General features: G+C 51.8%; 1 protein-coding gene across 1 annotated transcript in view; it reads right to left on the bottom strand.

Annotated features, from left to right (window-relative positions):
- Positions 1-7,922: 7,922 nt before the first annotated feature.
- ARHGAP23 (Rho GTPase activating protein 23) overlaps positions 7,923-14,593 on the bottom strand; it is a 39,790-nt gene continuing 33,119 nt past the window's right edge. Inside the window, exons 14-15 of the mRNA XM_049638160.1 lie at positions 14,511-14,542; positions 7,923-10,448 (exon numbers count right to left, since the gene is read on the bottom strand). Of these exons, the coding sequence (XP_049494117.1) occupies positions 9,414-10,448; positions 14,511-14,542 (1,067 nt within the window). The 3' untranslated portion in view covers positions 7,923-9,413. The remainder of the gene's footprint in view (positions 10,449-14,510; positions 14,543-14,593) is intronic.

Here is a 14,593-nt window from a genome sequence, read left to right as displayed (position 1 = left end):
TGGGGGTCCTGGGCCCTGACCTTGTAGCCAGCAAGTTGCCTGAACCTTCCAGGTTAACCACATCGGAGTCCCGCCTGTCCCGCCGGTGAGTGGGCCAGATGTCCTGATAGGGTTTTCCAGGTTTTCCTGGAATTCTGAAGGCTGTGCCATGGTTCCAGCATGTGCTAAGGGGTCCTTGAGGCTGTCTTTCTAGGCACTGTCTTGCTTGATTGAGGCCTGGGGTATTACTGTGTGTCCTATACCTCCCTGACGCTCGTTGGGCTTTCTATCCCCTGAGCTGATCACAGTGTCCTGGAACAACACTCTCCCAGGCCTCGCTGGACCCCAGTCTTCTAAAGGCCAATAACGTCTTTGGAGACAGAAGTTGAGGCCGGCTCACTGTCTGGACTCCATGGGTCACCCCCCGGCTGAGCGGCCCTTCAGACCCTCCGATGGCCAGACCTCATCCCTTATGTCCTTATTAAAGCGTCAGCAGGTCTTGCCTTCCCTCCCGCATCCTATGTCCAGAAAGCTGGGAAAGTAGACAAAAGCCCCTCATCTCCGAGAATCACCCCACTCACTCACGGTTCAAGATCAAGTAACAAACGGGACCATCAACTGCACGCCAGGAATTATGCCGGGCGCCTCATCCATCCTTCAAACGCCTCCCGCATGTCTGCTTGCCGGTGCTGCTCGTCCCTTCCTCACTGGGACTGGGGCGCAGCATTTAGGAGGGGAGCCCGCCCAAATACACGAACGCAGATACCGGGCAGAATCGTGACAGATGGTGAGTAGTGCCATAGGGAAACAGGTTGTGACAGTGAGGGGGACCACTCAGACAGGGTGACCAGCTCTGAGGTCACATTCGAGTGGCGACCTTAAGAATGACGACTGATGGGGTGCCTGGGCGGCTCAGTCAGTTGAGCGTCCGACTCTTGGTTTCGGTTCGGGTCATGATCTCACAGTTTGTGAGTTCAAGCCCTACACTGGGCTCTGTGCTGACCGCATGGAGCCGGCTTGAGATTTCTCTCTCGCGCTCGCTCTCAGCCCCTCCCCGGCTTTCTCTCTCTCTCTCTCTCCCTTGAAAAATAAATATATAAACATAATAATTTAAAAAGTGATGCCTGGGTATGCGGCAGCTGGTGGTGAAGTGCCCCAGGCAGAAGGTCCTGAGGTAGGAAGTAATCTGTGGGGTCTGGAACATGGATGGAACCCTAAGTAGAGTGAGGAGGGGAAAGGGTGCACGCCATGAGGTCAGAGCGGTGGGCAGAAACCCCGCCATAGGAGCCGCATCCTGCAGGATGTGCTAAGGAAGGTGCATTTCATCTCAGAGCCACGGAAACCGATCAGACGCTTTTAAGTAAGACATTGACGTGACCTGACCCTATTTCAGAAGTTACCTCTGGCTGCGATGCCAAGAAAAGATGGCGGGCGAGGGGCAGGGGTAAGTGCAGAGCCATCTGGCCGTGCAGGTGAAGCCAGCCTGGACTCAAGCTAACAAATCTCTGGCTGAGGGAAGGGAAACTGAGTATCAGCGCCTTTGTAGCTATGAAATGATGGAGTCAGAATTCAAACCCAAGACTTCTCCCTCCCAACAGTCACACTTTCTTCATCCTTTACGATACTCATCACTTCTATTAAGTGTCTCTTTACCCCTGACAACATGGTCTGTGGGGATCATTACCCCCATTTTACTTTCAAATATGCCACACGGTATTATTAACTGTAGTCATTATGCCATACATGATCCCCATGACTTATTTACTATATAACTTATATCTAACTATATAACTTATTTGTACCTTTTGACTCCTTTTACCCATTTTACCCACCCCCTATCTCCCACCTCTGGCAACTACCAATCTGTGCTCTGTACCTACGAGCTTGTTTTTTGTTTGGTTGGGTTTTTTTTTTTAATGTTTTTTAACGTTTATTTTTGATAGAGAGAGAGAGAGAGAGAGAGAGCACAAGTAGGGGAGGGGCAGAGAGAGAGAGAGAGAGAGAGAATCTGAAACAGGCTCCAGTCTCTGAGCTGTCAGCACAGAGCCCAACGTGGGGCTCGAACTTGGGAATGGTGAGATCATGACCTGAGCTGAAGCTGGACACTTAACTGAGCCACCCAGGCACCCCAGGTTGGGTTTTTTTGTTGCTTAGATTTCACATATAAGTGCACTCGTATGGTATTTGTCTAATGCCCTCAAGATCCATCCATTTGTTGCAAATGGCAAGGTTTCATTCTTTTTTTATGGCCGAATAATATTCCATTGTGTGTATAAATTTTTTTTTCAACGTTTATTTATTTTTGAGACAGAGAGAGAGACAGAGCATAAACAGGGGAGGGGCAGAGAGAGAGGGAGACACAGAATCTGAAACAGGCTGCAGGCTCTGAGCGGTCAGCACAGAGCCCGACGCGGGGGCTCGAACTCACGGGCCGTGAAATCATGACCTGAGCCGAAGTCGGACGCTTAACCGACCGAGCCACCCAGGCGCCCCTTCCATTGTGTGTATAATACCACATCTTTATCCATTCCTCCATGAACCCTTAAGTTGTTTCCATGAACAGGGGGTGTATTTCTTTGAGTTAATGTTTTCCTTTCCTTGGGACAAATACCCAGAAGTGGGACTTCTAGTTCTAATTTTTTGAGAAACCTCCATACTGTTTTCCATAATGGCTGCACCAATCTACATTCCCGCCAAGACTTCCTTTTCTTAAAAAAAAAAAAAAAATCTTCCAAAATTATTCTGAGTTTAGTATTCACGTTAATTTCTAATGCTATCATATTAATAAGCGTCCTTAATTTAAATTTTAAAAAATTTACTGAGACTAAATTCACACCACATACAATTAATTAACATTTTAATTTACTTTTTTTAAAGAGTGCCATTTAACAAACTTTTAATGTTTATTTATTTTGAGAGAGGAGGGGGAGGGGCAGAGAGAGAGAATCCCAAGCAGGCTTTGCACTGTCACGCAGAGCCAGATACAAGGCTCGATCTCAAGAACTGTGAGATCATGACCTGAGCTAAAATCAAGATCATGACCTGAGCTAAAACCGACTGAGCTACCCAGGCACCCTTAATTAACCTTTTTTATTTATTTAAAAAAAAATTTTTTTTAACATTTATTTATTTTTGAGACAGGGAGAGACAGCATGAATGGGGGAGGGTCAGAGAGAGAGGGAGACACAGAATCTGAAACAGGCTCCAGGCTCCGAGCTGTCAGCACAGAGCCCGACGCAGGGCTCAAACTCACGGACCGCAAGCTCATGACCTGAGCCGAAGTTGGATGCTTAACCAACTGAGCCACCCAGGCGCCCCTAATTAACCTTTTTTAAAGTGTACAATTCAGTAGTATTCAGTGTACTCACAATGTTGGGCAACCACTATCTCTCTCTGGTTCCAAAACTTCTTCCTCACCCCATGAAACAACCCATACCTAAGCAACCTTGCCCCATCCCCACCCCACCCCATTCCCTAGTAACCGCTAATCTGTCCCTAGGGGGTTGTTTGCTCTCCATATATATCATACAAAAGACATCGTATAATTTGTGACCTTTTGGGTCTGGCTTCTCTCAGAATAACTTTTCAAGGTTTCCCCAAGTTGTCACACGTATCCGGACTTTGTTCCTTTTTACGGCCGAATAGTACAGTGTTGTATATACGTACGACGGTTTATCTGTTCATTCATCTATGGACATTTGGGTTGTTTCCACCTTTTGGCTACTATGAATAATGCTGCTATAGACATTCACGTACAAGTTTCTGGGCGGACGTATGTTTTCACTTCTCTCGGGGCGATGGCATTGGTGCGTCATGTGTTCCTGTGTTGAATTTTTTGAGGAACCCGCCAAGCTATTTCCCGCAGCGGCGGTGTTAGTTTACATACTAACAATCGAGCTGGGTGCCTGTTTCTCCACATCCTCACCAACACTTGTTGTTTTCTATTTTCTTCTATTTTTTTTTTTCTGTTTGTTTTTGAGAGAGAGAGAGCATGAACGGGGAAGGGGCAGAGAGCAAGGGGGGAAAGAGGCTCTGGAGTGGACTCTGAGCTGTCAACACAGAGCCCAGTGGGGAGCTCAAACTCACCAACCATGAGCTCATGATCTGAGTCTAAGTCAGACACTGAACCAACTAAGCCACGCAGGCGCCCCTCTAGTTTCTTGATTTAAGCCATCCTAGTGGGTGTGAGGTGGTATTTCACTGTGGTTATAATCTGCATTTCCTGAATGAGCAACGAAACTAGAAAAATACAGAAAATTAATTTAAAATGATAAAAATTAATAAAACCAAGAGTTGGTTCTTAGAAAAGGTAAAATTGACAGAGATTTTGCTCTCTCTCCCTCTTTTTTTTCCCTTAGTCAGTTTGGCTAAACATTTGTCAATTTTTTTTGACCTTTTCCAGGAACCCGCTTGTAGTCTTATTGATTTTCTCCATTTTTTTTTCTATTTTCGATTTCATTTATTTCCACTCTTATCTTTATTATGTCCTTCCCTTGGCTTGCTTTAGGTTTAGTTTGCTTTTCTCTTTCTAGTTTCTTTTTATTTTTTATTTTGAAAGAGAGAAAGAGAAAGTGGGGGAGAGGGGCAGAGGGAGAGGGAGAGAGAATCCTAAGCAGGCTCCATACTCGGTGCAGAGCCTGACTCGGGGCTCGATCCCACGACCCGGGGATCATGACCTGAGCCAAAATCAAGAGTCGGATGTTCAACGGGCTGAGCCACCCAGGCACCCCTCGTTCTAGTTTCCTAAGGTAAAAGTTTAGGTTATCGACTTGAAATCTTTCTTCTTTTCTTTTAATTTTTTTTAATGTTTTATTTGTTTTTGAGAGAGAGAGAGAGAGAGAGAGATTGAGAGCAGGGGAGGGGCAGAGAGAGAGAGGGAGACACAGAATCCGAAGCAGGCTCCAGGCTCCGAGCTGCCAGCACAGAGCCCGACGTGGGGCTCGAACCCACGAATCGTGAGATCATGACCTGAGCCAAGTCGGATGCTTAACCAACTGAGCCACCCAGGAGCCCCTCTTTCTTCTTTTCTAATACACACATTTACACCTATAAATTTCCCTGGAAGTGCTGCTCGAGTTGCATCCCATAAACTCACACATGTTCTGTTTTTGCTTTCATTCATCTTAAGGTATTTCTAATTTCGCCTCAGATTTCTCCTTCGACCCACTGAGTTAGGAGTGAACTTTTTTATTTCCACCTATTTGTGAACTTCCCAACAGTCCTTCTGTTATATTAATTTGTAATTTAATTCCACTGTGGTTGGAGAGCAAATTTCACGTGATTTCAATCCTCTTAAATTTCTCGAGGCTTGTTTTACACCCTAGCATATGGTCTATCCTGGAGAATGTTCCATGTGCCCTCGAGAAAAAGTGTGTATCCTGCTGTTGTTGGGTGGAATCTTCTTTAGCTATATCTGTTAGGTCTAATTGGTTTGCAGGCGTCCGATATTTTACTTCCTTACTGATCTTCTGCCTCGTTGTTCTGTTACTGAAGGTGGGTACCGACGTCTGCAACCATTATTTTGAATGGCTTGCTTTCCCTTAAATTCTGTTAGTGTCTGCTCCAAATTTTGTTGTGAGAAGCATATGTATTTACAATAGTTTCATCTTCTTGATAAACCCTTTTATCATTATAAATGTCCTTCTTGTCTTGAATAATAGTGTTTGCCTCCTTAATATCTATTTTGTCGCAAACTTGCATAGCTACTCTAGCTCTCTGTCGGTAACTCTGCGTGGCATCTTTTTACTTTAAACTTTCTTGTGTCTCTGAATCTAAAGGAAACAGCACGCAGTCCGATCACGTTTTTAAATCTATTCTGCAGATCTCCGCCTTTGATTGGGCTGTTTGCCCCATTTACATCCAACGTAATTACTGAGAAGGTAGAATTTATGTCTGCCATTTTGCTATTTTTTTCCCATGTCTTATGGGGTTCTTTGTTGTTCTCTTCTATTTCTCGATTCCTGCCTTCTTTTGTTTAGATATTTTCTAGTACCAAAATAATAATAATAATAAAATTAAAAAATAAATAATACAGTTTGGGGGGGTGCCTGGGTGGCTCAGTAGGTTAAGGGTCTGACTCTGGCTCAGGTCACGATCTCACAGGTTCGTGGGTTCAAGTTCTGCGTCAGGCTCTGTGCTGACAGCTCAGAGCCTGGAGCCTGCTTTGGATTCTGCGTCTCCCTCTCTCTTTGTCCTTCCCCCCGTTCACACTCTGTCTCTCTCTCTCTCTCTCAAAAATAAACATTAAAAAATAGTAATAATATAGTTTGGATAAATCCTGAGTTAATTTTAGTAGCGTACAAAAACTTTGCTCCAGTACAGCTCCATTTCTTCCCACACCTTTGTACTATTATTGTCATAGAAATCTCACCTCTATGCCTTACAAGCCTGCCAACACAGTTTTGTAATTATCGCTTTATGCAGTTGCCTTTTATTTATTTTTTTTAAATAATAGGCTTGAGATTTTATTTTATTTTAAAGTAGGCTCCACGCCCAAAGTGGAGCTTGAACTCACAACCGCGAGCTCTCCCAACTAGGCCAGCCAGGTGCCCCTGAAATTTTATTTTTAAGCAATCTCTACACCCAACGTGGGGCTCAAACTCATGACCCTGAGATCAAGAGCTGGATGGTCTGACTAAGCCAGGCTCCTCTATGCAGTTGCCTTTTAATGGCAAAAAAAAAAAAAAAAAAAAGCATTACAAATGAAAATGTTTATACTTTCATAATACCTACGCAGTTACCCTTGTTGGTGTTCTTTGTGTGCATTCAAGTTACCATCGAGTGTACGTTTATTTCAGCTTGCAGAGCCCCCTGGAGTATTCCTCATAGAGCAAGCCTGCTAACGACGAATTGTCTCTCTTTACTGGAGAGGTCTTCATTTCCCTTTGTTTTGGGAGAGCACAATGTTTTGATCCATTTTCATCCAAAGCCTAACTACAGTGGGGAGAAGGTGGCCCAGTGGGCAGGTGACCTTATCCTTATGTCTTTTCTCTGGGCTTAGATTTAACCTGGCTCCACCAACGTACTAGCTGTGTGACCTTGGACAGGTCACGTCACTTCTCTGTGCCTTAGTTTCCTCGTATATAAAATGGAGATACCAATGAGACAGTGCTCCAAAGTGTTGCAGGACTCAGGACTTGCAAAGCCCTTGGGGCTGATGTGAGCCCACAGCCCTAGCTGTTGGGTCATTTGCCAAACAAAAACAACAGGGGGGTGGGCAGAGAAAGGAAGGAGCATTCTAGCCACCTCCAGGGCTCTCGAAGGTTCTCTTTGATGAATGCCACCTGTTTTTCCTACAAGATACTAGGCTCATCAGAGGCAGCCCGGAAGCTGGCAGGGGCAACTGTAGAACCATGACAATGAAGGAAACCCACCCCCTGGGGCGCCTGGGCGGCTCAGTCGGTTAAGCATCCGACTTTGGCTCAGGTCGTGATCTCACAGTTCGCGGGCCCGAGCCCCATGTCGGGCTCTGGGCAGACAGCTCAGAGCCTAGAGCCTGCTCCAGATTCTGTGTCTGCCTCTCTCTGCCCCTCTCCCACTCACACTCTGTCTCTCTCAAAAAAAAATAAACAGTAAAAATGTTTCTTTTGAAGGAAACCCATCCCGTGTTGTAAATTACACGTGACTAAGACCACCGGCAAAACCCATTCTTGTCGTTTTGGGATACTGCACGGGCCTGGAGAGCCTGTGATGGCAGCCAGCCAGGATGGGCCCATCAACAGCATCTGCTGGGCAGCACCGCTGGACCACTCCCAAGACCCAGGGCGAGTCCCCAAGGACACCTACAAAGCTCCCAGGAGGTAGAGGCTTGCCTCCACTCTGCTGCCACCGGGTCCAGCCCCCACTGCCCTCCTTCCGTGGGCCAGCCCCTCCCCACTTCCCCCAGCCGGCCCCACTCTGGCCCCTTCCTCCCTCCGAATCAAATGACACCGATGACTCATGCCTCGAGGAAGGCCATTTATTTCCAAGATATAGACTATACTTTTAAGACAGGACTTTTCAGAAGCAGGAAATCTTAGTTGTCGCCTAGAGAGGTGTGTCAAGGACACAGTGAAAGGAGACATGCGCACGTGGGGCCAGAGGCTTTTCCAACACTGTTACAACACTTTTTTAAATGAGCAAAACATCTTTAAAAATCCTTATAAATTCTTTATAATATGTTACACATTTAGAGACAATATTTACAGTAAAAGGGTGGGGGAGGGGGGAAAGAGAAATCTACTTTACAGCAAATCTTTGCATAAAACAAGAAGACTGATAGACGTGGCAGTGAGGTTCACAACCCCACCTGGGCTTCCCTGGGGTAAGTGAGGGCGTGTGTGGGGAGGCCTGGTGGTCTGAGGTCTATTTACAACGTGTGGGGAGAAGAGGGGGCTGGGTCCCGCCCATCCTGAAGGAACAGCCCAGCTCAGACCCCATAAATCAGTGTGTGTGTGTGTGTGTGTGTGTGTGTTTGTGTATGAGTGAGTGAGAGAGAGAGAAAGAGAGAGAGAGAGAAAGAGAGACACCAGGGATGTTCACTACACCCCCTCCTAAATAGAAGGTGGGGGTCTGTGTGCCTGAATTGTGGAAGCAGCAGGCACAGCTGGAAGAACAAAGAGAGGGACAAGGGAGATCTAGCAGGGGGTACCCTGGACCCTCCCAAAACTGGGGAATCGGCAGCCAGCTCCCATGGTCAACACGCTTAGTGAGGGTGGTTTAGAGGTTGGCAAAAAGTTGGTGAGGGGAACAACCCTGGTAGGAGTCTCAGTTCCGCCTCTGTGGAGTGGCCCTAACTTCCTTCTCTGGCTCTGACAAGCGGCAGGGGCAGGATCCCTGGATGCACCGAAGGCGGGAGGGGTGGGGGTGGGGGGCTGCTGTATGTGGTGGGGTTGGGCAACAAGGGGCAGGAGAGGCAGAAGTTGCTACTGGAAACACCTTCTGACAGTGACTAGCACACTCGCACACATACCCCCTCCGCCCATGGACACGATGACCCTACATCACCTCCCCACCTTAGCTAGGAGCCAAGAGCTAATGGAGAGGCACGGAGGAAAGAAGCGAAGAACCAGCATCACCCCGGGTCTTTCCTTTAGTCCGGGACTGAGACTCGGGAGGGGGGTGGTTCCCTATCCACACCCCATGGCCAACAAGGGTCTCTAAGTGCAGACACAGAAGGGCCCAGAGGGCCCACTCTGTCACAGAGCTCCAGCAGCCTGTCCCCTCTCCTCTCCCCACTCCTCTTACCTCCGGGGTGTCCCCCTCCCTCCCGCTCCCGCTCCCGCTCCCGCTCCCACTCCCTGTCCCAGCCGGGGCCTTCTCGTCTGCCCGCCCCCTACCGATCCCGCACACAAACTAGAGACGCGGCCTGCAGCGCCAGATGCACCGGGGACAAGAGAGGGGGGGCAAGCCAGAGAAGACTGGGGTAGAGGGACCGGCGCGGGGCGGGGGGCTGGTCACAGACACTGATGGAGGCGGGAGGCGGCCGAGCGGCGCGGGGGCTGGCTCTGCAGGGCCCCCGGGTCCCCGGGCGGCAGCGAGGCCGCGGACGACGGCGCCCGGGCCTTGGTGGACTCCAGGCTGCTGAGGCCCGAGTCCTTGTTGTCGCTGTGCGCCCGAGGGCCCGCGGGCTCCGGGGCGCCGCCCCCGCCGAGCTCCTTCCACTCGTTGAAGTTGAGGTCGGTCAGCGGGCTCTGCACCACCACCGTGTGGCGCCGCCAGCTGCTCCGGCGCCGCCGCGTCTCCGGCGACAGCGGCCGCCGCAGCCGCACGGCGAGCATATCGTCGGCGGTGCCGCGGAGGCGCAGCCGCAGAGCCTCGATGCGCGACGGCCGCGAGCCCAGCGCCGCCACCGCCGCGGCCGCCGGGGGGCGCAGCGACTCCTGGCTGCTGGACGAGGCCGAGCCCGGCGGCTCGGCGGCCCGGGGGCCGCCCCGCCCCGCGCCCGCGCCCTCGCCGTCCGGGCGGCTGCGGGACAGGCGGCGGCGCGCCAGGGTGTCGCAGGGCATGAGGCGGTGCGAGCTGAAGGAGGGCCGGCGCGCCGGGCGCCCCCCGGGCCCCGCGCCGGCCTCCGTGTCCGTCTCCACGTGGCTCAGCTCGCTGCGCTCGTCGTCCGCCTCGTCCCCCGCGCCCGGCCGCCGGCCCCCGGCGCCCGAGCACACGCTGCGGTCCATGGTGGACAGGGTGGAGTAGCCCGAGACGATGGAGCGCGTGTCCGCGGCCGGTCGCTCGTCCGGCGCCGCCGGGGGGCTGAGGCGCCCCGGGGCCTCGGAGGCGGCTGCGCCCGGCAGCGGCCCCTCCGGCTGGTCCCGCGCCCCCGGCGCCGGCGCCCCCGCCTCGGGCTTGTGCGCCTCCTGCTCCGAGTCGTCGTCGGTGCTGCTGCCCAGTCCCCGCGCCTCCCGCCGCTTCTTCCGCTTGCGGTTGACCGCCGAGATGAAGGAGATCGCCAGCATCTCCCGGGCGTACGGCTCCTTCTTGGGGGCCCACGAGCCCTGCGCGGGAGACGGGTCAGCATGCAGGAGGCGCCCCCGCACCGCGGCAGGTCCCAAGCCGGCCCCGCTCCCCCACCCCCACCCACCCTCCCCGGCGTCCTAAGCCCTTCCTCCCTGATGGCTGTCCCAGTGGGAGCGTCCCTACCCAGCCGGGAGCCGGCGAGACGCGGCCCCCCTCAATATCCCAGTCCCCTCCGGTACCCACTCTGGTCTCAATCCAGACTCTCGGCTCCTTCCTGTGAGCTGGGGCCTGGTCCCTCACCTCCGCCCCAACTTCCACTCCATTCCCCAAGCCCAGCGCTAGATTAATCCTTGCAGACACGGCTCTGGTGATAATAGCCTCTCAACAGTGAGTACACTTGACAGTTTGAACCCATATATACCAGCCCCGGTTATAGTCACCAGAGCCTGGCAGGAACGTCTCTCCCCCCATGGCTTCTACCCCCTCCATCTCCACTCACTCCCACCTGGGAAACCTGCCTTTCCACCTAGGCAGTAGGTATGGGCCTCTCCAGGGCAACCGGCCCAAGTTCACTTCCCCTTCCCACTACAGCCCACTGCATCTCAGCCATCCCACCGGGGCCCCCACCCACAGTCCCCAAACCCACATCAATCTGGCCGGCTCGGCTGCCAGAAGTGGCTACCCAGTTCTGAATAGTCTGAACGATCGGATTGAAGGCGCCCCCAGACGGTGATTTCCAACCCCACGCGGGGCAACTTCCTGCTGCACTGTCACTGCTAAGTCCTGTGAGTGTTTTCTGGTCCTGTCCTTCCGTGATGCCCCAGCAGAGCCCACGGGGACCCTCACGGGCCAACACCAAACTATCTCTTGAGCTCCAGAACTCTTCTTCCAATGGCAAATCCATCTCTAGCAAAGTGTCTGTAGGCACCTGAAACTCACCTATCTACAACTACTACACTAGGCTCCCTGCACCTGCCCCAAACGACCTGCATTCATGTTCCCCACCTTCAGGTGGTTCCCTGCCTCCTTCTCCTTCCCTGCTGCTTCTCAGTTTTCCTGAAGTGACTCCCAAAGCCAGCTCATCCTCACCATCCTCTGTCCAGGCCCTTGCTCTGCCTTTTCTGGGTCTTTCTACCATCTCCTGATAGGGGTCCCTGCCTCCAGCCTTGCCTTACCCCAGTCCCCCCTCCTCTAGAGCAGTCAGTCCTTCCAGGCAAGGCAGGAATCTGATCACCTCCAGACTCTGCAGGGCCCCCCACCTCCCCCAGGATGAAGCCCAGACACAGGGCCCTTTACAACCTGTTGCCCGCTTTGCCAGCCCTCCCTACCCTAACCGCAACACACCCTTCACTCTGGCGATGCCCACCTGCCACACTGACTTGCCCTGAGCCACCACCGCCCCCTCTCCCTGCCCGCCTATTGCCGTATGAGCTCTTAGCCCTCTTCCTAGGCCCAGCTCAAATATGGCATCCTCTGTACAGCCACCTCTCAGCCCTCCCATGGCCTCTGAAAACACACCTACACCTGCTCTTCTCCCATCGGAATAGCTCTGTTCCACATCATCTGTATCACACTCAGAGTTCCTTGAGAGCAAGGTCTGTGGCCTCTTTGTGTGTGCGTCCACGACTCCTAGTGCAGTGCCCGCACATAACAGGTGCTCACGAAACGTTAAGTGACTGGGGGCGCCTGGGTGGCTCAGTCCGTTGAGCATCCAACTCTTGATTTCGGCTCAGGTCATGATCTCACTCTATGAGTTCAAGCTCAGCTTCGGGCTCTACACTGACAGTACAGAGCCTGCTTGGGATTCTCTCTTTCCCTCGCTCTCTGCCCCCACCCCCAAACACACATACATACCTACATAAATGTTAAGTGAATGGACAAATGGGTGAACGCAGTCCCCTCAACACAGAAGGCTGTGCATAAGCACAGGCTGAAACTGGTCCCCCTGCTGGGCTGGAATGACCTGCCCTGTGACCCCTTCTCACAGGTCACCTCCTGTTTCAGCCACGGTATAATAATGGAGACACAGAGATGCCTCGTGTGGCCACCGCATCCTATGTACTCTCTCTCACATCAGCTGGTTCTGAGGAAGCTAAAGCATGTCAGGGAGTCAAGATTCATAGGCATGCGGCTCCTGGGCCATGGCGGTCAATGCTGCACGGCTCCAGAAGGCAATCCCCGGAGTTGTGCGATCTGGCAGTTCTGCTCTGATCAACCTGAGGCACAGGGTAGCCAGTGCCACGGTCTTTTCTGGCCAGTGCTCTCTGAGGCGCTTGTGAGGCCACTAGGACCATCTGATCAAATTATCCTCTCATCCCAGCTAGTTACAGAAGCAGAGCAGTCATAATGGTCACTTCCAGGAATGTAGAGGTCGGTACATTCACATAAAGGCCTAGGCGTCAGCCCAGGAGAGGCTACGGGAAACCAGGGGGCTAGCAGGAGCGATGGGTGGGCTAGACTCAGGTCACTATAATGAACTTGCTCCCTGCCGTAGAAGTCTTATGACGGAGTGAGCTCCCCGTCCCCCCAGGCACACTGCGTGTCAGGCACACTGGGCTCGCTGGGACCTGGCCAGCGCTTAGAGACCCGGACAGACATGAGTCCAGTTCAATCACCAGAATTTAGTGATTTCACCCACTACTATGAACAGAATTGTGTCCCCTTCCCCAAATTCGTATGCTGACGCCCTACCCCCCAGTGGGATAGTATTTGGAGATGGGGCCTTTGGGAGGTAATGAGGTCATGCCCTCGTGGTGGCATTAGTGCTCTTATAAAAAGAGGCACCGGAGAGCTTTCTCTATTGTAATCTCTCTTTGCTGTATGAGGACACAGCAAGAAGGCGGCCATGTACGAGACAGAAAGAGAGCTCTCACCAGAAACTGACCATGCTGACCCCCTGATCTTGGACATCTAGCCTCAAGAACTGTGAGAAAAAATGGGGCGCCTGGGCGGCTCAGTCGGTTAAGCGTCCGACTTCAGCTCAGGTCATGATCTCACAGTTCATGAGTTCGAGCCCCGAGTCGAGCTCCGTGCTGACAGCTCAGAGCCCGGAGCCTGCTTCGGATTCTGCGTCTCCCTGTCTCTGCCCCTGGCCCGCTCTCAAGAGACATTCGGTCTCTGTCTCTCTCAAAAGTAAATAAACATGAAAAAATATATAATAATAAAAGAACTGTGAGAAAATAAATTTCTCTCATTTAAGCCATCCAGTCTGTGGTATTTTGTTATGGCAGCCAGAGCTAAGACACCAACCCCCTTGGCCATCAAGCTCTACATCCTTGCCTAATGGGTTCTGTCTCAGAGGGCAGGCCCTGGACGGCGAGTAGCTGGCTGTGAGAGCTGGTTCAAAACACCAGCTTCAGGTTCATTGATTTTCTCAGTTGTTTTCAATTTCATTGATTTATCCTCTTATCTTTGTTATTTCCTTCCTTCTGCCTGCTTTGGGCCCTCCAAAAAGAATATTAAGTACAGCAGACATACTTGTGGCTATAAGAAGAAATATTACATTTCATTGACGGGTGAGCAGCTGAGGATCAGAAAGGGGTTAAACAACTTGCCTGATGTCCTGAAGCTAAGTGGTGGAGGCAGGACTCAGACCCAGGACTGTCTGTGCTTTTTTTCTTTCTTTTTAATTTTTAAATTATTTATTTTGAGAGAGAGCGCGAGTGGGGGGAGGGGCAGAGAGAGACAGGGAGACAGAGAATCCCAAGCAGGCGCTAACAGCACGGAACCCAACACGGGCTTCGATTTCATGAACCGTGAGATCATGACCTGAGCCGAAATCAAGAGTCGGACCCTTAATCGACTGAGCCACCCAGGCACCGCGGACTGTGCGCTTTTAGCCACTGGGAACACTGCCCCTGGCCACCTGGTCGCTTAACTCCCAGGCCGGATCCTTCTATTCCACCAGATGCCTCACCCAGCACGGCCACGGTGAGTGACTTCTCTGCTTACCACGGTACCCACAGTACCTCCTACTTTCCTTCCCTGTGACCAGCAACTTCCTCAGCATCCAACGGCAATTGTCCCCATTCCCTTGGCCAAAATCAAGAAGCGGGACGGCTTAAGCAGGGAGAAAGCTTCAGAATTGCTTTGGCACTTACCTTGGACTTGGCTGGACTGCAGGTGGTAGAATCTGCTGGTGAGAGAGAGAAATACAAAGGAAAGTTAAATCGGGGCAGGAGAA

This window comes from Panthera uncia, chromosome E1 (genome assembly GCF_023721935.1).
Source record: "Panthera uncia isolate 11264 chromosome E1, Puncia_PCG_1.0, whole genome shotgun sequence".
Classification (NCBI taxonomy): Eukaryota; Metazoa; Chordata; class Mammalia; order Carnivora; family Felidae; genus Panthera; species Panthera uncia.
The sequence above is the reverse complement of the archived record's forward strand: the minus strand, read 5'-3'. Positions and strand labels throughout refer to the sequence as shown.